Source organism: Ovis canadensis, chromosome 17, assembly GCF_042477335.2.
Source record: "Ovis canadensis isolate MfBH-ARS-UI-01 breed Bighorn chromosome 17, ARS-UI_OviCan_v2, whole genome shotgun sequence".
NCBI classification, from domain to species: domain Eukaryota; kingdom Metazoa; phylum Chordata; class Mammalia; order Artiodactyla; family Bovidae; genus Ovis; species Ovis canadensis.
The window spans coordinates 82,442,239-82,463,585 of NC_091261.1; the positions used below are offsets into that span (position 1 = coordinate 82,442,239).

The following is a 21,347-nucleotide window of genomic DNA, read 5'->3' on the forward strand; positions in this document are numbered from 1 at the left end:
GGGCCAACTTCCTGAGCAGACCCTGCTGAAGACAGCACCCCTGGGGGCTTGCTGTTAACTCTCTCCTGCAGTGGTCTGTAAATGAGACAGAGCCACTGAAGGCACAGTAAAAGATGGTTAGGGAGCCTGCCCACCGGAAAGCTGTGGTATTTAATTGTATCACAGTCTGTTAATTGTAACGCAGTCTGTAACCGTGACAACAGCGAGCTCAGGGCAAGAGACAAAGCTGCTGACAACGAGGCTGCAGCCACAGGAGGTCCCTATGGCAGGCGGAGAAGGCTGAAGCAGGAGCTCCGAGCTCAAGATACACGCTCCAGCTACTGAGCGGGGAAGCGGGCTGCCCTTGCTGGAGCCCCAGGACACCCTCCTTCAAGACCATCCAATTCGATGCACCCCCTTCTCCGAGTCCAGTGAGCAAACTTCTGACAGCAGTCTTGGCCCTCCTCCTAGGAAGAGAATGCGCTGACCAGCTGCAGACCTGACTTCATGAACCAGTGCTGTGGCCCACCAGGCAGGCGCACGGAAGGACAGCAGGCAGTGTCCGTTAGGCACCCAGGTCTCCACGAGTCATTCTGTGGATCCTCCCAACTCTCTCATCAAGTATTTTGCATTTTGCAGGAAAAAGCAGAGAACTAGGCTGCGGAGCTGCCCAGTCACTCTACTGGAGGGGAATGATATAGGATTAAAATCCAGGTGGTCTTATCTCTACAGCCCATATTCTCTCCATTCGATTACACTCCTCTGACTGAGAAGCCAGGCTGGCAGGAGGTTCCCGAGACCCGCTCCCTCTGCGAGCCTGGGAAGCTACAGGACTCAAGAAGGCCCGGGTCACTCTGCCAAAGTGCCTGCAACCGCCTTTCAGCTTCACCCGTCCCCAGAGCCACAAAACCCCCCCGCAACCGCTCTTCCACTGTTGGATAAGGTTCTTTCCACCCGCCAGGAAGCCGGGGGAGGGTCAGGTCATCCCCTTCATCCTCACACCCGGTGGCGAAGGAAAGCGGTCCTTCCCTGCGCACCTGCGTGGGCCAGGCCCCTTCTCCTCGAGCTCATCTAACGCTCACGAACTTCGGGTCACAGAGGAGGACACCAGAGGCTCCGAGTGCTGAGGTCGCCTGACCGAGACAGCCCACGGTGACGGCGCAAGGACCTGCCCTCCGAAAGGCCGCATCTCCGCCACCGTCGCAGGCACCCTCGGGGCGTCGTTTCACGGCTCTCCCGAGACGAGGAACCCGCGGGCTGAGCTCTGCGGCGCAACGCCCTCTTCTCGGCCGCTCTAACGCCCCCTCCGGCCTCACAGACAGGCGCCGCGCAGCGGGCCCGCGGCTCAGAGACGCTGCTCCGCCGCCCGTCGCCGCCGAGCGCGACGCGCCCAGAAGCGCCGCGGCCCCGCGGGCGGCATCGCCCCAAGGTCACGGAGCCCCGCGGCGAGGCGGCCCGCCGGGCGCCCCGGGCCGCCGCGCGCCTCAGCCCGCCGGGTCTGCGGGCCCCGCCCGCGCCCGCCCCACGGGCCTCGGGCTCCCCCGAGCCGGCCGCCGGCGCCCCGGCCCGCCGCCCCTCGCCCACGCGCCCGCGGCCGCCGGGACCCCTCGGCCTCCCGCGGACCCCCGCCCCGCCCCGCGCGCCGCCGGCCCTCCTCCTGTCAGCCCGCGCCCGCGGCCCAGCTACCTTCTCCAGAGACGCCGGCCTCTGCACAGCCAGGGAGCGGGCCAGCGACAAGACGGTGTTGAAGTAGAAGCCCCGCGAGGCGCCGCCGCCGCCGCCGCCGCCCGAGCCGCCGCCGCCGCCGCCGCCTCCGCGCGCCGCGGCCGCCGCCATCATCGCGAAGCGGCGCCGCCCGCCGGCCTCCCCGCACTCGGCCCGCGAGCGCCGGGGCGCACGGCGCAGGCGCGGCCGCTTCCGGCGGCCCTGCCACGTGACCTGGCGGCGGCCGACGCCGGCGGGGCGGGGCCTCGGGCGGGCCCACCGCCGCGGGGGGCGCAGGCGCGGCGCGGCCGGCTGCTGCGCGGCGCGCGGTGGGCGTGGGCCCCCGCGCGGGGCACGATGGTCGGCGCCGGGGGCGGGGCCTCCGCCACCGGGGCGGAAGCAGCTCGCGCGGCGCCTCGGGCGGGCTGACGGCGCTTCTTCGGGCCTCCGGCGCGGCGGCTGCGGCTTCGTCCCCGCGGCCCAAGCGCTCGCCTCGCCGCGCCCGCACCAGACTCCTGCCGCGCGTCCCGGGCCGAGCGCCGGCGCCATGTCAGCCTACCCCCGGAGCTACAACCCTTTCGACGAGGACGCGGAGGCCGAGGACGCCCGGCCGGCGCCGTGGTCGAACAGCCGCGACCTCGCGGACGGGCCCGGCGCGCCCGCCGACCGGCAGCAGGCCCTGCGGCAGGAGGCGCTGCGCCGCGCGGAGGCCACGGCAGCCAGCACCGGCAGGTCCCTGTCGCTCCTGTGCGAGTCCGAGAGGGTCGGGGTCGCCTCCGCCGAGGTGAGTGCGCGGCCGCCGGGACGCCGGGCCGGGGCGGGGCGGGGCTCGCCCGATCGGCCGGGCCGGGTCGGGTCGCGCGCTCTCGGTTGACTGCACGGTCGGCAACAGTCTGTCGGCGACGGTAAGACGCGCCGTCTTCACGCCCGAAGGGGCGGTTTGCTCCCGGCGGTCTCCGGAGTCCAGTCCGCCGGAGTGTTGCTCTTTGGTCCTCCTTGTCGTCGAGAGGCATGTCCACGCTCTCCGGTTCAGGTAGGTAGAGGCTCTGGACAGCAGAGCCCGGGCTAGGGACGTGGAGGGTCTGCTCCCTTTACACGTTGCCTGGGCAGAAGCCGGGGCCCCGGGGCTTCAGCCCTTCCTCCTGTGCCTATGGCGTCAAGCGTCCGAGGAGATGGGCCTTTGGGTTCTTTCTGGCACTGAGCGCTCCTCCAGCTCTCCGAAAGGGGAGCAGAGGGGCCTTGTCTGCCTGGACGCTGCTGAGTGCCGGAGAGTCCCAGTCGGGTCGGGTCTCCAGGCCCTTGGTTTCCTTGCCCGTCCCAGCCAAGATGTCCTAGCCGTACGGGTGCGGTCTGTGACTCTCTGCCGCACCAGCTCACCTGTCCTCCTCCTCCGCATCCATAGGTGGTTTCAGAGGTGTTAGGACCTTGGCTGAGAGCTGTTGTTTCTTAGCCACCACAGTTCTCGCCCCAGCCCAGTAATGAAACACTGAGATTGGGCTTTATTGTTAAATGTTCTTAAGAATGTAGTAGTAAGAAGGTTGTTACTATGTCAGCTAAAAATAATTAGCCTTAAGCATTTGTAGCTCATGGTCTTCCTCACCACGTGTCTTCATAATTTTCTCTTTTGGCACACTTCCCTCAGAGCCGGTCACTTGCAGTTTCTGAGGATTTTGAGGTCCATCCCAGCATTCTCCCGCTGCCACTTCCTGTCGCCATATCCTTCATTGGCCTATCCTGCCTGTCTTTAGCCTCTCTGAAGGAGTTTACCTAGTGTCTGCTGGATTCCTGTGTTGAAATCTAAGTAGAAGGTGTTGACTTATATCTGGGAGGATTCCTTGGGGTCTTAGGGCCCTGGTGGAGGGTCACTTGGCTAGAGGGCCCAGGCCCAAGGATGTCAGCAGGGAACTGTTTGAACAGGCGTCTGTGACGACAGAACAGGAGGAGTAGGAGGCCAGAGGGACGGGAAGAAGAACGGTGGAGCAGAGGAGGCCTTGGAGCCTGGCTTCCACGGCTAAGGTGCAGATAGGAGGAGGAGGGACGTTCCCCAGGAAGAGAGGAGGCAAGCTGCATGCCGGCCGGCCCTGCAGCCCAGGGCTCCTGGGCAGGGAAGGGCTCCCCAGGGAGCTTCCAGGAAAGGCCTGGAGGAGGAGCCTGGGACCTGGCGCAGTCAGAGGGAAGGTCAGGAGCAACACAGGGACTGTGAGGACAAGCCCCATGCTGCCCCCCAGGGTCCTTCTCTCCAACGATGGACCGAGAGAACAGCAACAGAGCGGCTCCTCAGGCCGTGAGGCCTGACCTGGCCAAGCCAGGCGCTGTCCGAGAGGTGCGGCATGACGGGGCCTGGGCAGGTGGCAGTCTCTGTCGCCGTGTCGTCACACGCTGACCCTGCCCAGGGCTGAATCAGTCCTCAGGCATCTGCTCTCGGAAGCAAGAGCAGTCGGCACCCCCATGCCACCCCGCCCCGCCCTCTCCAGGTTCTCTAAATCTCTCTCATCGCTCTTATTTTCCTGGGGGGTGGGGTGAGCTCTGTCCCAGCAGGTCGAAGCCGCCTGAGCCACTAACCTCCCGACTCAGATGGGAACCCACCACGTACCTAGCACCGAGGCATGTCACAACAGGACTCAATTTTTAAAGGGCTGAGACTTGACTTTTTTAGGTCGGGGAGGTCATAATTCAGGCCCAGTGTGGCAGCAGCGGGAAGGTCACTCAGGTCACCCCTTCCAAGGGAGAGCTGCCCTTCTCGTGAGAAACCTACAGGGGTCACCTCTCGGGGAGGCGATCGCCCCGGGTCCTGACCCCGGAGGACCGAGGCAAGGTGGGCTGGCCTGAGGAGCACGGTCCAAAACCACAGACCTGTGGGCCCCCCGACTCTCTCCTGCGCAGGCACGATTTGTTGCCTCTCTTTTCCTGAGTTTTAATTTCTGTGATGATCGAGCCAAGGCCTTCGAAGCAGAGGACACGCAGAAGGCTGCGGAGCCTCCCCACACCCGCCTCCCGGCCCAGCCTCGCCCGCCCCTCCTGTGCCCCTGTGGAGGGAGCCTGTGTGGAGATACACTTATCATCCTCCTCCTCTGTTTTTTGTAACGTTAACTTGAGCAGAAGTATTTCGTATGTTCTAGGCGGCACGTTGCTTAGCAGGGCGGAGGGCGTCTCCCTAGCGACTTGGGACGTGCTGCTGTTCCCACCCTGCCGCGTGCCAGTGGCTGTAGGACCTTAGTTCCCCAGCAGGGATCAAACCCAGGCCCAGCCGTGGAAGCACAGGGTCCTCACCACTGAATCCCGGGGAGTTCCCCAAGGCTCTGCGCTCTGGGCTGCGCGGTGCTCCCTCTAGTGGGCGGCCTCTGTCTCTGCAGCCAGTCCCTGGACGCTGGGCCTTTGCCTGTTCGTGTCCCACGTGGACGCAGTCTTCGTGAGCCTGTTCACCACCCTGGCCAGGGCGACTGCCTGCCCCGTTCCGGCCACTGACGTTTCGTGGGGCCCAGGCTCTCAGTTCAGGGAGTCCGTCAGCAGGCTTTGGACCAGGGCCTGAGTGGCCAGCACGGCAGCATCGGAGCTGGGCCGCCGAGGGCGTCCCAGCCCGGCCAGCACACCTGCGCACGGCCTCCTGCGCGCCCCTTCCCCGGCGGCGTCTCTTCACACCCCACAGTCACCGAAACTCCACTGGGCGTTCGACTCAGAGAGCTGGGCCCAGGAGGACACCTCTCCAGTCTGGGAACAGAGGCCGTCTTGGCCGTCTGTCCTGGGGGCTCCGTGACTTAGAGGATCCCTCGTCCTCTGGCCAGACCCTCCCACACTCCAGGCGAGGGCGACCCTAACCAGAGGCTCCCCTCCAAGGCAGCCTGGGCTGGTTCTGACGCGGCCAGAGTTCTTCGCACAGGCCTGGCTTGAAGCAGAAGCCGATGGAGAGTGGCACACGGCTGCTCAGCTGGGTGATTGCCCTTGGCTTCTGACTGTGGAGGAGGAGCTGTGTCTTGCTCAGACTCTGCTCCCACACTCGGCCAGCACACTGGCCCTGCGTGTAACGGTACTTCCCAGGCAGCTGGCGGGTGCGCAGGCCACCCGGCCGGGGGAGGAGGGGTGCAGGGCAAAGGATGACCTGAGCCGTGTGGCTCTGGAGGAAGTAGCTTTCTCCTGGATTGATTACTTTGGTGATTTTCTTTTAATATGCTATTGATGGTCAAGTTGAAGAGTTGTAGGATTTGGGAGGGACTTCTCTGGCGGTCCCGTGGTTAAGACTCTTCACTTCCACTGCAGGGGGCACGGGCTTGATCCCTGGTGAGGGAGCTAAGATCCCGTGTGCAGCATGGCGTGGCTGAAGGAGAAGTCCCAGGGTCAAGCTTGCTGGCCCCCTAGCCGTGAGGAGGCCCCTGTGTGGCCAGGCCGTCTTCGTCCCGGCAGGTCGTAACCACACGCCAGCGCCGTGGCGGCTAGCTGCATCTGCTCCTCCCTGGAATGTCCGCTCTTGGCCACCACGGCGTCCAGGGGGACCTTGCTTTGCTGGGCAGGTGATGCACTGGGGAAGCCGAAGGGCTGTCTGCTCTCCAGAGGCCATGCTGGGGGTCCTGAAAACCACCCTCAGGTTTAACATTCCCCTAGAAGGACTCACAGAATCCTCTGAGCTGTTATCCTCGCCACTGTGGTTTGTTACAGCAGAAGGGTGCAGGTCAGCATCACGCAGGGGACAGGCTGGTGGGCAGAGTTCAGGAGAGCCAGCACAGGCTCCCCTGGTGCTCCCCCCGAGGAGCTGTGCGCGGCCAGCACTTCCCGGGGTGACACGCGTCCTCCCCGTGGCTCGGCTGCCCACCCAGCCTCTCCAGAGGTCACACCGTGTGGCTCAAGGCCCCACTGTAACCACGTTGCCTGCACAAGCTGTCAGGCTGGCCTGAGAGCCCAGGGAAGCCAAGCTACTCTTCAGGGGGGCCCAGGGCACAGGGCCAGGGCACTGTCCAGGGCACTGCCCAGGGCACAGGGCCAGACAAGGCCTCCCTGGGGAACACGCGGTGTAGACAGCCAGGCCTGCTGAGCTAGCCACCCGCTGCCCCCCCAGCACCCTGCACACAGCAGGGGGCAGCAGCCTGCTGCCTTTGCCCTGGTGGTTCTCAGCCACCTGACCCCTGCTTCTGCCGGGACAGAGCCCCAAGTCTGTGTGTGTTCCCCGGTATGCTGGCTGAGGGTTTAGGGAGGGCCTGCCTCTACAGGTGGTGGGGGTTACAGGGGGTGCGACGCCAGGCCATCTCGTCCTCCCCAGGAGCTCGTGCGCCAGCGAGGGGCCTTGGAGCGCACGGAGAAGATGGTGGACAAGATGGAGCAGGACCTGAAGACCAGCCAGAAGCACATCAGCTCCATCAAGAGTGTGTTCGGGGGGCTCGTCAATTACTTCAGGTCCAAACCCGCTGAGACCCCGCCTGCGCAGAACGGCATGCTCACCCCCCAGCCCAGTGGCAGGTGAGCAGGTGCCCGGCCGGCCGGTGAGCAGCAGCAGCAGGGGGTTTGGTGTGGGTGGACGGGCGTTCAGACCACCTCTCGTGGCTTAAAGGGCCCTGGGGACCCTGAAAGTCATTCACGGGAGCCGTTTGTCCTGAGACACCTTGAAGCAAGTGCCCTGCGCTACTCCTGAGAGCACGGACTTGAAGCAAGTGCTCTGCGCTACTCCTGAGAGCGCGGACGCAGCCGCCGTCCAGTCTGCCTGCTGTGCGTGAACTGGGTCCCTGTAAACTCCTGCTCCCGGCGGTTTGAAAGAGAACGGTCGCTCTAACCAGTGCCGAAGTGACTTGCTTCCAGAATTGTTGCTCTAAAAAGCCTTCACGTCATGTTTTCCCATGCCTGACCCAAGCTGCCCATTATCACCTTAAAGTCACAGATTATCTGCTTCAGGTGTTGACCAGAGACGTGATAAAATCGCGTGTGCAGGGTGGGCAGGCGTGTAAATGTCAGATGCTAAAACAAAGGACCGCGTCTCTGCTGGAACGAGCGCTGCTGCCCCTGCGCCAGATGGCCAGCTCTTCCATCATTGCGCAGCTTCGCCGCGGCACAGAAAACCGACACCCTGCCCCTGCAGCAAAGCATTCAGGCTGCTCCGCTTCCCCCGCACTTCCATAGTTCCCGTCAGGACATCCAGGCTGCCTGGCGGCTCAGTGGGAAGTAGTCTGCCTGCGACTGCAGGTGATGCCAGAGACGCGGGTTCAGTCCCTGCGTCTGGGAGATCCCCTGGAGGAGGAAATGGCAGCCCCCTCCCGCATCCTTGCCTGGAGAATCCCATGGACAGAGGAGCCTGGCGGGCTGCAGTCCATGGGGTCGCAAAGGGTCGGACACGACCAAGCGACCAGACACCAGCAGTCAGGCCGCTCGTTGGCGGCTTGGTCAGAGGAGGCATTTGCCGTTCTCCCACGGGCACTGCTGGGAAGACTGCCTGCACCATCACAAGTGGTTCTCCTTTCCTCTGAAAGTTTTCTTTTTCTCTTATCCACAGGTTGAAGGAGGCCATCAGCTCCAGTAAAGAGCAGGAGGCACGGTACCAGGCCAGCCACCCGAACCTCAGGAAGCTCCGGGACTCAGGTTTTCGGGGACGTCTTGGGCTGGGGTGGGGCCGCAGGGCCAAGCGGTTCTCTCGGGGAGCTGGGAGTGGGCATTACTGCGGGGTTCGGCCCCTCCCCCCATGGAGGGAGGGATAAGGAAGTGGGAGCCTGTCCCGAGTAGCTCCCAGCTTTTCTGGCAGGGAAGTGCCTTTGCTGAGTAGGCTGTGACCCCCAGGATGCCCTCAGCCTAATCTACAAGCCCCTGGAATATTCCGGGCCACGTGGCAAAAGGGACAGTGTGGTTGCCCAGTGGCTGGCCTCGTTGTGGGCGGAGTTGTCCCAGTTTTCCGACCGGACCCAGTGACATCACAGAGGCTCTCTGCTCGTGGGAGGGGGGCAAAGGAGAGAGTGGTGGCCCTCAGGACTGGCTCCCCAGGGCTGGATGGGGCCAGGAGTTGCCTCCCCTCGAGAGCCTGCAGGAGCCCCGCCCCACCGACACCTGGGTCTGAGCCCAGGGGCCCCGGCTTTGACATCCACCATCCAGAACCGAGGGTGGCTTGTGGGAGTTTGTCAGGGCGGCTAACGCAACCTATGAGGCCCAGCCACTGGACGAGGAGTACAGGAGGGAAGGTGAATGACGGGCCCAGAAACGTCCCTTGTCTCGAGAGGAACTGGCCTCCTGGGGGCTTCTATGCACCCCAGAGAGCCAGGCACGTCAGACATAACCAACCTGCAGGGTCTGGCAGAGAAGGGACCAGAGGGCGTCTAGGAGGTGAGAGCCTTGGAGGAAGGGGTGAATGCTGTGCCCCTGAGCAAAGAGAGACCCCGAGTCTAGCGAGAGCTGGTCCCAGGAGACGGGGCTTGAGGGCCCGGGCTTCTCTGCGTGCACTCGGAAACAGGCTTGGAGGAGGCCTCCTGGGGCAGGCGCGTGTTGTCCGCAGGTCTTCTGTAGCCTGTGCGGGTTTGCACGGCGACCGCTCCATTGCACATCACTACCTGCACGAAGCTCTTTGCTGAGCTCGAGGGCCAGGGTCTGGCCAGACCACCCTTACCTGGGGGTCTGTGATCTCGGAAGGGCTGCCCCCAAGGAAGCATCGCCTTCCCCCACCTTCCCCATCCCCACCCGTCTCTCTCAGTGGCCTCGGACCTGAACGCCTTGGGCCTTCCACCAACTGTCCAGGCTAAAGATGAGTTTCATGAGGCGACTCTTCAGGGGCTGTCCATTAACCGTCCTCCCGTGCCTCTCTGTCAACCCAGACTCCGTCCCTGGAGGGGCTGGTTCAGCTGTGAGCTCCGAGGCCTACCCGCAGAACCCGCACCTTCGCGCCTGTCACCAGAGGATCGACAGCAACCTCGGTGAGCCCAGAGCGCCGCTGCCTCCACGCCCGCCCGCACCGGGCCCAGGGGCCTGCCCCCCACCCACCCCACGCCTGCACGGCTCCCAGCCCCTCACCCCCACTAGGCTCTGCCCGCCTGCTTCTGTCCCCACCTCTCATCTGGGCGGTGACAGCGGCAGGGGCGGGGTCTGCCAGCCCCCCTCCACCTGGCCCTGAGCCAGCCTCCTTCGGTTGCCCCGTTGTCTTTAGCTCAGTGACAAGCCTCCCGGAGCACCGCGCTTCTGCTGCCCTCGCTCTTACCTGGTGGAAGAGCAGAGAGCCGCTCTGGGCGTGCCCCCCACTCCCTGTGTGTGTGCAAACTCTCGTACTCCCGTAGGCACACAGGTACACACACCCGCACACATATCTGCAGGCACACGTGTGCACACACACACACACACACACACACACAGCCACAGAACCCGAAGGAGGAGCTTTGCCTTCACCCGGACAGTCAGTCGGGCCGGGACTCCGCTCCGCGGCTGGCACAGCTGAGTCGGGGAACCCCAGGCCCTCGCCGACCCCTCCCTGCTCATAGCCAGTGCTCTCTGCCACGATGCTGACGAAGCCTTTGTGTACTCGAGGCCGACTGTGACCTTACGGACACCTTTCCCCTTAAAGGCAAATTGAGATTGGTTTTCACCGGGAAAGCATCTATTACAGAGAGGAGTGGAGCCTGGGGTACATCTCAGGTGTGGAGCCCGGGGTATGTCTCAGGTGTGGAGCCCGGGGTACGTGTCAGGAGTGGAGCCCGGGGTACGTCTCAGGTGTGGAGCCCGGGGTACGTCTCAGGTGTGGAGCCCGGGGTACGTGTCAGGAGTGGAGCCCGGGGTACGTCTCAGGTGTGGAGCCCGGGGTATGTCTCAGGTGTGGAGCCCGGGGTATGTGTCAGGAGTGGAGCCCGGGGTACGTCTCAGGTGTGGAGCCCGGGGTACGTCTCAGGTGTGGAGCCCGGGGTACGTGTCAGGAGTGGAGCCCGGGGTACGTCTCAGGTGTGGAGCCCGGGGTATGTCTCAGGTGTGGAGCCCGGGGTATGTGTCAGGAGTGGAGCCCGGGGTACGTCTCAGGTGTGGAGCCCGGGGTACGTCTCAGGTGTGGAGCCCGGGGTATGTCTCAGGGGTGGAGCCTGGGGTATGTGTCGGGTGGAGCCCGGGGTATGTCTCAGGGGTGGAGCCCGGGGTATGTGTCAGGGGTGGAGCCTGGGGTGTGTGTCAGGGGTGGAGCCCGGGGTACGTCTCGAGTGGAGCCCGGGGTATGTCTCAGGGGTGGAGCCCGGGGTATGTCTCAGGGGTGAAGCCCGGGGTACGTGTCAGGGGTGGAGCCCGGGGTACGTCTCAGGAGTGGAGCCCGGGGTGTGTGTCAGGAGTGGAGCCCGGGGTACGTCTCAGGAGTGGAGCCCGGGGTACGTGTCAGGGGTGGAGCCCGGGGTACGTGTCAGGAGTGGAGCCCGGGGTATGTCTCAGGGGTGGAGCCCGGGGTATGTCTCAGGGGTGAAGCCCGGGGTACGTCTCAGGGGTGGAGCCCGGGGTACGTCTCAGGGGTGGAGCCCGGGGTGTGTCTCAGGGGTGGAGCCCGGGGTACGTCTCAGGAGTTGAGCCCGGGGTGTGTGTCAGGAGTGGAGCCCGGGGTACGTCTCAGGAGTGGAGCCCGGGGTACGTCTCAGGGGTGGAGCCCGGGGTATGTGTCAGGGGTGGAGCCCGGGGTATGTCTCAGGGGTGGAGCCCGGGGTATGTGTCAGGGGTGGAGCCCGGGGTACGTCTCAGGGGTGGAGCCCGGGGTGTGTCTCAGGGGTGAAGCCCGGGGTATGTGTCAGGGGTGGAGCCTGGGGTGTGTCTCAGGGGTGGAGCCCGGGGTATGTGTCAGGGGTGGAGCCTGGGGTATGTCTCAGGTTTGCTTCCAGGCGGCAGACCTCCCGTCTGCAACTCAGCATCTGTGCTTGACGCAGCGTCAGGTTAAAGGCAGCTGGAAGCTGTGTGGCCCTGTGTGAATTTCTAGAAGAAACACCGTGTCCATGTACGGACAGTGGGCTCGGGAGGGGGTGCTTTTCCATCGGCCAGTTACTGCTGCTTGACTCACCGCTGTGTGTCCTGGAACCAGAACTGTTGCCCTGGCACCTGGCCATCTCCCAGGAGGACGGGCCGGTGACCACAGGGGGCATCTGGGGTGCAGGTCCCGACGCCCTGACTGGGCTCAGGACACGCATACCCTCCTGTCCTGCAGATGAGCTGTCCGTGGGCCTGGGCCGGCTGAAGGACATCGCACTGGGGATACAGACAGAGATTGACGAGCAGGACGACATCCTCGACCGCCTCACGACCAAGGTGGACAAGCTAGACGCCAGCATCACCAGCACCGAGAGGAAGGTGCGGCAGCTGTGAGGCGGAGGCCGACTCCGGCCCACCTCGGCGGAGAGATCTCAAAGGCCTTCTTTTAAACTCTGAGAACCTTCACTTACTACTTCAAAATGTGGTTTAACATGTGTTTCCAGATGTTGTAACAGAGTGGGTTTCGCGAGATTTTGTTTAGAGGACACGGGCCCCCCTCCCCTCAGGACCCTGACCGGACAGCTGTAGGCCGGGCGGGTCAGGCCGGCCAGCGTCTCCATGTGCCGTGTGGCCCCCAGGCCGCCCACAGCAGAGCGCCAAGGGCCGCGAAACCCCAGTTTGCAGCGCTCCCCCGCCATGAGCCCATCATGATCCTCTGAGCCCCAGGAGAGGCCAGCAGCAGGTTCGGAGTGGAGGGGGTGGGCGTCCTCGCTGTTGCGTGGACAGACGCCACCTCCTCCCCTCCCGGCCCCTGAACTCAGCAGGCATTTGATTTCAAGAGGAGAAGGGGCTTCAGACCTGTCCTGCTCACTGTGATGCCTGGAAACACTCTGGGAGCAGGCGAGCCTGGGCTCAGGAACAGGTGCGACCCTGGCCCCAGGCTGCATGGCCGGCCGGGCCCCGGAGCGCACATGGGCACGCCTCACGGAGGTGCTCCGCCGAGCTCTCTGCCCTCGGGTCACCCGGACCGGGCCCGCACGCAGCAGCGCTCACTCGGTTCTGGGGGTCCCCGGCCCGTCCAGGGTGCCCACCCTCTCCCCGCGCTGCCGGCCACACGCCTTGACTCATCTCTTGGCTGTCTGCCCCCCAGTTTTAGGACTGGAATCTGCCCGTGGCAGACCATGCCTGGAAGCATTTGGCTTTTTAAAAGCCCAGAGGTTATTCTAACAACCCTAGCGTGTTCTCGCTTCTCATTTTATTAAAGAAGAATCATTTAAAAGCACTAATTAAAATTGATTTCTGAACTTAAATGACTTTCTGTTGGTGCCTACAACAAAATAATTGAAGGCAGAAGGTCTCTTTAAACTTGAAGACAGTGAAAGGGACTAATTCTGATGAGACAGTACAGGTCAGAAGCTTTAAAATCACCGTGCTGTTCACCGTGAGACCTGGCCTGACACGGCTACCTCACCGCTCAGGCTCAGTTGCAGGCAAACAAAGCCCCTTAAAGCACAGGACAGACCTGGAGGTCTGCAGTGAGGCCTCAGCACTGATGGCAGCAGTTTCGACACAAAACTCCCACCCCTGACGCCCGACCTTCCGGAAAACACTGACCACTTCTGCAGGGACCACCTCTGCGGGCAGACACAGCTTTATATCACACTGCAGCCGCCTCGTGAGGCTGACCCTCACGTGTAGTGTATCCCTGGGAACGTCCAGGGCGCGGTGGAAGGTGACCCGATCCACGTCTGCCCTCCAGACGTCGTGCTCATTCTGGTAACTGGAAAAGGAAAAATGTTAAACGTCCGCTCAGCCTGCACTGAACCCGTTCAGGGCTCGTATCGTGACTGCAGCACCCGGTGGCAGCCCTGGGTTTTCCTCCCTGACGCCTTCCCCCGCCGGGATTGGGGCAACTTCCCGCTCATCGCTCTCAGGTGTGGGCCCTTGGAGGTGAGTCAGTGCACCGTGACCCAAGCTTCTGTGATGGGTCAGTAAACACGCAAAGGCCACTGCCGAACACTCTTAGCCTGCCTCGCATCACGGGGTTCGTGACTGCACTGACTCAAGGCAGTGTAGCACCTGACTTTGTGAGGCTGCTCTCCCCCCAGCCCTGGCCTCTTACCCCAAGCTGTGGAGGGAAGGTTGGCCTCACTCTTCTGGAAATGTCCGCCCCCCTCCCCCCACACACACACACACAGAGGGTCCATGTGTTTGGTTCTGTTCTTGTTCGAGTTGTTTATTCTAAGGCCTGAGCCTCGTGCTGGGCGGGCAGCTACTCCCACACCCACTGAGGGCCAGCCGGCAGAGCCGCTCACACTCCTGGAGGGCAAAGGAGGACCTGAGGGGCCTCCGGACGCACGTGTCAGGAGACCCAGGGCTGCTGGGCTGGGGCCGTGGCCTTGCCATGAGGGGTCCGAACGACAGACCTGGATTTCCACAGTCCACTTGGAAACACACCGTGCCTTCCAAAGAGCAGCTTTCCTGACTCAAGGCTGGCTCCACGTCACACGCGCTCCAGACTTAGAGGCAAGAGTCCCTCCCAGGGCGGCATTCTGATCCTGGGTGGGCTGTAGTGGCCTCTGGGCGTCTTTTCTGCGTCCTGTGGCCCAGGAGACCCGCACTTAGCGTGGACAGCAAGAGGGGAAGCCTGCCTTCATCTCGCCTTCTCTGAGCTCTCGTTGTGGATAACGTGATTCTAAGCGGACACTACACCAGTTCAGTATAAATCTTACAGTTTGCCTCCGTGAGCCTTTGCAGAATTGTTGACGTTACCGGTGTTGTTACGCGTTTCCCGCTCTGATGAGTGAAATGTCTCGAGCACAAGTGACGAGCGCGCCGTTCAAAGCGCACCCGAGCGGGACTCCTGCTCGGAGTCAGTGGCAGAGCAGCTCCCGTGCTTCATGCCTTCAATGCAACGAACGACCATAGTCCTTGAAATAAAATGTGATTTTTTAGTCAGACTCTGCTTCCCATGGTGGGGACTGGGTGAGGGGGTTGATTTCCTGGTGGTCCAGTGGTTAAGGATCTGCCTTCTGGCACAGGGGACGCAGGCTCCATCCCTGTCGGGGAGCTGAGAGCCATACCGTGTGGCCAAACACAAGGGGAAAAAGAGAAGTGGCTGAGAGTGCAAACCTTAAACAGTTCTCATCAGAAGAAAAAAACGGAGGGTGGAGAGGGATAAATTGAGAGAAGGGATTAAAACAAGAAAAAGAATTGACGGACTTCCCTGGTGCTCCAGTAGCTAAGACTCTGCTCCCGATGGAGGGGTCCTGGGATCAAATGGTCCCTAGTCAGAGGGGCGGATCCCACAAGCCGCAAATAGAGATGCCACCTGCTGCAGCTAAGGCCAGGTGCAGCCGAGCAAGCTGGAAACTCGAAACTGGGTGAAGCGCTGGGTGTTGACCAGGTTTGCCGTGGGGACTGTCTTACAGTGCGTGCATATGTCTAAGCGTTGTGCTGTACGCCTGAAACGGAAAGGTTCTGCCTCAACTATGCCTTGGTTTGGAAGCATCAATTCTTCAGCATGCAGGCTTCTTTATGGTCCAACCTTTGAACTGTGGTCTTGGACGAGACTTGAGAGTCCCTTGGGCAGCAGGGAGATTGAATCCATCAATCCTGAAGGAAACCAACCCTGAGTATTCATCGGAAGCCGAATGAATGAATGAACTCATCGGAAGCCGAATGAATGATGCCGAAGCTGAAGCTCCAGTACTCGGGCCATCTGGGGTGAAGAGCCAACTCATTGGAAAAGCCCCCGATGCTGGGCAAGACTGAAGGCAGGAGAAGGGGGCAGCAGAGTGTGAGCTGGTTGGAAGGCATCGCCGACTCAATGGACATGAATCTGAGTGGACTGGAAAACAGTGAAGGAAGGGGATTCCTGGCATCCTGCAGTCCGTGGAGCCGCGCAGGAGGAAGTGACTGAGCAACTGAACCTCGGTGCGACTCGGGCAGGGGGAGTAAAATTCTCCCACCACTGAAAGCCCGTCCTCTCCCTGCCGGAAGGAAGGCTATTGGAGAGGCCTGGTTAAAATCAGAAGCTTCTCTTTCAGAAGCTCTGTTGTTCTCTAGGCTGAGCACTGCCAGGCAGGGCTGTGTGTTTTCACCGTTGACCCCATGACGGGTGGCTGCGGCCATGTAGCCATCAGCCATAGGGTGAGGTCAAAAGCTGAAGGCATCTCGACCAAGAAAATCAAAGACGCAAACCCAGTGTCTGGACACCCGGACACCAGGTCTTAGTTGCGGCATGTGGGGTCTAGTTCCCAGACCAGGGATCGAACCTGGGCCCTCTGCATCAGGAGCAGGAATCTTAGCCAGTGGCCCACCAGGGAAGTCCCATCCTGGCTCCTGAGCTGCCTGACCACAGACCTCCTGTCACAGGGAATGACAGGTACCCTTCCTGCTTCGACTATTTTGAATCGGGGTTTCTAATCCTCACAGCAGAAAGCTGGCCGAGGAAAGATGGTTATACTGGGAGTCCATGCTGAGTAAACCCTCCTGAGATCACTGAGTCACTCTAGGGCTGCAGGAATGGGCGGGTCCGATTGCCTGATCGCGGGAGGGCTGGACCCCAAGCTGAATCATAGCAGTTAATAGACTTTGCTCTAAGAGTGGAGAGGATCCTGGGTGATTCCTGAGTTTAAACAAAAACAATCTTCCACCTTCCCCGGTGGCTCACTGGTAAAGAATCCTCCTGCCAATGCAGGCAGAGAAGGCGGTGGCACCCCACGCCAGTGCTCTCGCCTGGAAAACCCCATGGACAGAGGAGCCTGGCGGGCTGCAGTCCATGGGGTCGCAGAGTCGGACACGACTGAGCGACTTCACTTTCACCTTTCACTTTCATGCACTGGAGAAGGAAATGGCAACCCACTCCCGTGTTCTTGCCTGGAGAATCCCGGGGATGGGGGAGCCTGGGGGGCTGCCGTCTATGGGGTCGCACAGAGTCGGACACGACTGACGCGGCTCAGCAGCAGCAGCAGCAGCCAGTGCAGGAGACATGGGTTTGACCCCTGACCTGAGAAGGTCCCACAAATCATGGAGCAGCTGAGCCCCGTGCACCACAGATACTGGGTCGGTGCCCTGGAGGCCCTGAGCCAAAACTACTGAAGCCCGTGGGCCCTATAGCGACCACCACCAAGCCATTTCCTGGCTTCTCAACAAGAGAAGCCACCTCAACGAGAAGGCCGAGCACTGCGGCTAGAGAGAAAGCCTGCACAGCCACGAAGACCCAGTACAGCCAAAAGTACGTTACATTTTGTTGAAGTCTTCATTTTCAGAAGCACGATGTCCATGTGTGTGCTAAGTCACTTCACTCATGTCCAACTCTCTGCGACCCCGCCTCGGGGAACTGCCATCACAACGTGGAGGAACCTGAAATGTGTACAGAGGGTCCTGAGGAGGAAGTGCTGGTGCTTTCCGACTGGCTTTTGAGGTTTTCATTTTGTGTGAGGAAAGGGGAACTTGGGATTGCAATTTTCTGCCTATCGCTGACATTAAAGTGATGTTCCCTGAGGCCTCCCTGGTGGTCCAGTGAGTACCACTCTGCCCCTGCCCTGCCGAGGGCCTGGGTTCAGTCCCTGGTCAGGGAACTGAGAGCCCTATAAGTTGTGTAGCTCGGCCGGTAAAACAGAATGAGATGACAGGGCAAAACAGTGCGCAAAGCATTCTGACGAGCACTGACGCTGAGAGCCTAGAGGGATGTTAAGCGGGTTTGTGCCCTCCTGTGCTGTCGCAGTTAGAGGCAGCAAGATCTCATTCCCACACAGACCTGCACCAGATATATTTTCTGAGCTGTAACTACAGTTCCAGCAGAATCTTTCAGACCTTGATGCCAAGCGCAATGGAAACTTCCATATTTCAAAATCTATTTAATTGGGCAATTCAGGAGTTCCCACCCAAACTTCAACTGAAGATGATTAATCTGCAACGTATTCATAACAACAAGCTAAAAGGCAAATGTCCAGAGAAGAATCTCGGAGAATTCTTGCACATACCATCCCACAGTCTGGCTTCCCTAGGGCCTCCACACGGTAAAGAGCCTGCCTGCAGCACAGGAGAGCCAGGTTCAATCCCTGGGTCAGGAAGATCCCCCGGAGAAGGGAATGGCTTCTCACTCCAGTGTCCTTGCCTGGAGAATCCCGTGGCCGGAGGAGCCTGATGGGCTGCAGTCCACGGGGTCGCACGGAGCTGGAGAGGACTGAGCAACTAACTCTTGCGCTTTCATCCCACAGCGAACATGCTGCATTAAAATTGTGCAGGGTGGGCAGCACCGTCTGGGTGCGAGACATCGTCAGGGGTGACACAGAGCCTAATTACGCGCAGCTCAGCACTGGCAGGTCAACATTTCAGCGTCAGGGGGCACTGATACTGAAGCCCAATGAAGTGAAATACTGTCCCCGATGAGCCCCATTATTCTCACTCGCATGCTCGGGTGATGAAACAGTTAACACTCAACTACGATGATATTCTGAACTTCCTTTTAAAATATTGCAGAAAATTTTTCTCATCAGGTGAGAGAATGTTCCAGATTGATAAAAACGGGTGCAGATCCCCTGAGGTGTTAAGATGCTCCCATTTTCCAGGAGTTTCTCCTGGAGCCAGGGAGGAAGATCAAGAGGCTGGAGCAAGATTACATAACACTCCTCGATTTTCTTCTTTGTCCTGCAAAGCCTTAAATATTTCCTGTCTGGATCTTTAGAGGAAAATCTGGGGACGCCCGGTCTAAAGGGCTGCACAGCACTGGCCGAGAAGGGATGGGAGAGGGAATCAGCGTGCCTCTAGGGGATTTCGCTGAAGGCACTCCAGGATGCTCTGAAATCAGGAGAAACAAGACAAGCTGCCTTTCAGCTCAAGTGACACAAAAGTGGACTTTTAAAAAAACTAATTTATTTACCTACGTGGCTGTCTCGAGTCTAAGTGGGCAGCACACGGGGTCTGCAGTCTGGTGTGCGAACCCTTAGTTGCGGTCCACGGAATCTTAGTTCCCTGACCAGGGATCACTCCTGGGCCCCCTGCACTGGGAACAAAGAGTCTCAGCCACTGGACCGCCAGGGAAGTCCGAGAAAATGGATATTTTATACAAGAGGCGGCAGAGCCATTAGAACTAGGTTAGAAAATGCCAGGCGGAGCCATGACCAGACTTTAAGACACTGGAATTAAGTCGGCCAGTGTTTTCTAGAGGGGTCGGTAGAACTTCCTAACACAGCAGCCAAGCCTCGTGCAGAGATGTCCCCCTGGGAAAGAAGAGATGAGCAGGTTAATATTTTAAATAGTGCGTCATGGGAAATTATAATCGGGATTGGACATTATTTTATTAGTATCGAAGTAGCAAACTAATGGTGGGGGAGAAGATAACCAATAAGCTCCTCTTTTGTGTTAGGGAGAAAAATTTGGAAATAGACATGAAGCATGGGGGAGCAGTGACGGAGAACTGCAGGGTGAGAGGGCGAGGCGGGTCTCCAAGGATGTGTCTAACCCAGGCAGTGGTCAACCAGGGCTCGTGGAGACCACGCCTGAGAACCCCCGACCCAATCAGGTCAGCGCGGTGAGCGCGCTTGCTGCGTCTCCCCGTAACACAGGCAGGCCTCTTCTACCTTACTGTCTTTGCCAGCAAAGAATCTAGGGCAGGAAGGAGGGACAGACACTGTCCTCCCGGGTCCTCAGTAAGGCAGCAACCTGGGAAGACCGTCCGGCCTTAACCATCGCTTGCAGGGTTGGACCAGACAGGGGAGAATCAGAAGTCAGTGGGGCGGGGTGGGGGCTCCCCTGGTGACTCACTGGGTAAAGAATCTGCCTATCAGTGAAGGAGACGTGGGTTGGGTCCCTGATCTGGTAAGATCCCACAAGCCACGGAGCAGCTGGGCAGCAGCGGCACGACCACCGCGCCCTGCGCTCTGGAGCCCTTCCCTGCAGCAGGAGGCACCGCAAAGAGAAGCCCGCTAGCCGCAAGTGCAGAAAAACCATGCAGCCATGAAGACCCCGCACAGAAAAGGGAAACAAACACATAATTAAAAAGATTCCTCTGTGAGGGGACTTCACTGCCGGCCCAGTGGCTGAGACCCTGTCTTCCAAGGCAGGGGCTGCGGGTCTGATTCTCGGTTGGGGAACTAAGACCCTGCATGCCACGTGGCGAGGCCAAAAAAGAGAGCTGGCGTTGAATCCTCAGTACAGAGGCAGCCTCAGGGACAGGAACCCTGGCAAGTTGCTGGAAAAGCCTTGTCAATTGAGTCTAAACTAACTATCTTAGAAGAGAGTAAGTACAATGCTACCTGGAAACCTCGGGAAGAGCAAGCTAGAGCAGAATCACAAATCTTTTTTACGTTATGGCCCCTTTTTAAAGCTTCTTGTCGTTTGTCCCCTTCATTTCCATTTCATTACCTCTTAGTGTCTAGGCTGTTTTTTGGGGGGAAAAAGTTTTTAAGCTTGTTTCAGCTGTGCTAAGGAAAAATAAGAAATTACTTAATTATTTTTATTGTGAAAAAATCCAAACATACACAAAAGTAGAATAATGTAATTAATAGCTCCCCCCGCCACACACACACACACACACACACACACACACACACACATTAGCAAAGCAAGCAAAATGGACTAACTTATAGGCAATAATTGTGTAACACTGAAATGAGCCCTGGACTTCAAAAGACCTCCCTGAGTGCCTCTTGCAAAGCATACAACCTATGATAACTTCTCTGAGATATAATTGTGTATCTTTGAGATGCTCACTAAACATTTTTTTTGTATTTAATTTTGTATCTATATGTAAACTTATGGTGATAATCAGTTTATGATGTAAGCAAGTCAAGCCATGAAGCTGTACACCTTAAACTTGTACAGTGCTGTATGTCAACTATCTCTCTATAAAACTGAAAGAAAAATTAATATTAGAAGATGAAAAAAATATGACAAGGAATGATACAGTCAACTGGTAAGTCAGGTTAGGATTGGAACTCAAGCCTTCCTCTTCAAATTCTGAGCTATTCAAATTGTGCCCGAAAGTAACACGACGCGAAAGTATTTGGAGGGAAGCTGAAAACCTGCTTTGCTGAGTCACGAAAGGCCCTAGGCCGTGACGATTCCCCTTGAGTTTACCCGGAAGGAACGTCAGCCATCACCCTGCCACAGTGGTCCCCAGCATCCTGGGCGCCAGGGACCCTTCCGTGGAAGACAGTTTTTCCTCGGGGCGGGGGATGATTCAAGCGCATTCCTTTCACGGTGCACTTTCTTTCTGTTATTCTTACATCAGCTCCACCTCCCGTCATCAGGCACTGGGTCGCAGAAGCTGGGGACGCCTGCCCTACCTACAGTGCAGGACAGGCTCAGCCCAGCAACGAGATCGGCTCCCCAGGAGTCTAGAGCCGGGCTCCGATGCCTCTCTGGACAGGCGCTCTCTCCTCCACCGGCCGGCGGGGGCGGGGGCGGGGGGTCCCCGACAGTCATTCATTCCGCCCAGGTCTGAGATCAGCGTAGGGCGGGGCGAAGAAGCGCCAGGCCCAGAGCTGAACAAGGCGCACCAAACCCCGCTCCCGTTAAACGGACGGTCCGGCGCGGACGGGGGTGCGGCCAGGGGCCGGGGCTTCTGGGGCGGGGGTCCTGGGGGGGCCAAGGCGGCAAGGGCTCCGAGAGGACGCGGGAGCTTCGTCAGCCACCACCTGAGCACCCGCGGCGGTCGGCCCCGCCACCCCCTAACCTGGCCGGCCCGGCTGCGCACGGCCCGGGGCCGCGCCCGGGGGCCGGGCCTGGCCCGCGCGGCCCGCTTTGTTCCCGGAGCGGGCTCCAGAAGCGCCGCCTCC

The 21,347-nt window shown here is 60.1% G+C and overlaps 2 protein-coding genes and 1 long non-coding RNA gene across 4 annotated transcripts in view; 1 reads left to right on the top strand and 2 right to left on the bottom strand.

Moving 5' to 3' along the window:
* Window positions 1-1,919, bottom strand: part of PI4KA (phosphatidylinositol 4-kinase alpha) — a 57,192-nt gene extending 55,273 nt beyond the window's left edge. For both annotated transcript variants that reach the window (XM_069558442.1, XM_069558441.1), the window contains exon 1: window positions 1,666-1,919. In XM_069558442.1, coding sequence (XP_069414543.1) covers window positions 1,666-1,818 — 153 coding nt within the window. In that variant the 5' untranslated portion in view covers window positions 1,819-1,919. The remainder of the gene's footprint in view (window positions 1-1,665) is intronic.
* SNAP29 (synaptosome associated protein 29) lies at window positions 1,440-12,869 on the top strand. The gene is made up of 5 exons (XM_069558446.1): window positions 1,440-2,467; window positions 6,932-7,128; window positions 8,153-8,238; window positions 9,456-9,554; window positions 11,795-12,869. The coding sequence occupies exons 1-5, from the start codon at window positions 2,231-2,233 to the stop codon at window positions 11,950-11,952; spliced, it is 777 nt and encodes a 258-aa protein (XP_069414547.1). The 5' UTR covers window positions 1,440-2,230; the 3' UTR covers window positions 11,953-12,869.
* A 900-nt stretch (window positions 12,870-13,769) lies between these two features.
* LOC138422880 (uncharacterized) lies at window positions 13,770-21,246 on the bottom strand. The gene is made up of 3 exons (XR_011250048.1): window positions 20,592-21,246; window positions 16,808-16,926; window positions 13,770-15,409 (listed from the first exon to the last, which is right to left on the bottom strand). It is a non-coding gene; the product is annotated as an uncharacterized lncRNA (long non-coding RNA).
* Between the last annotated feature and the right edge of the window lie 101 nt (window positions 21,247-21,347).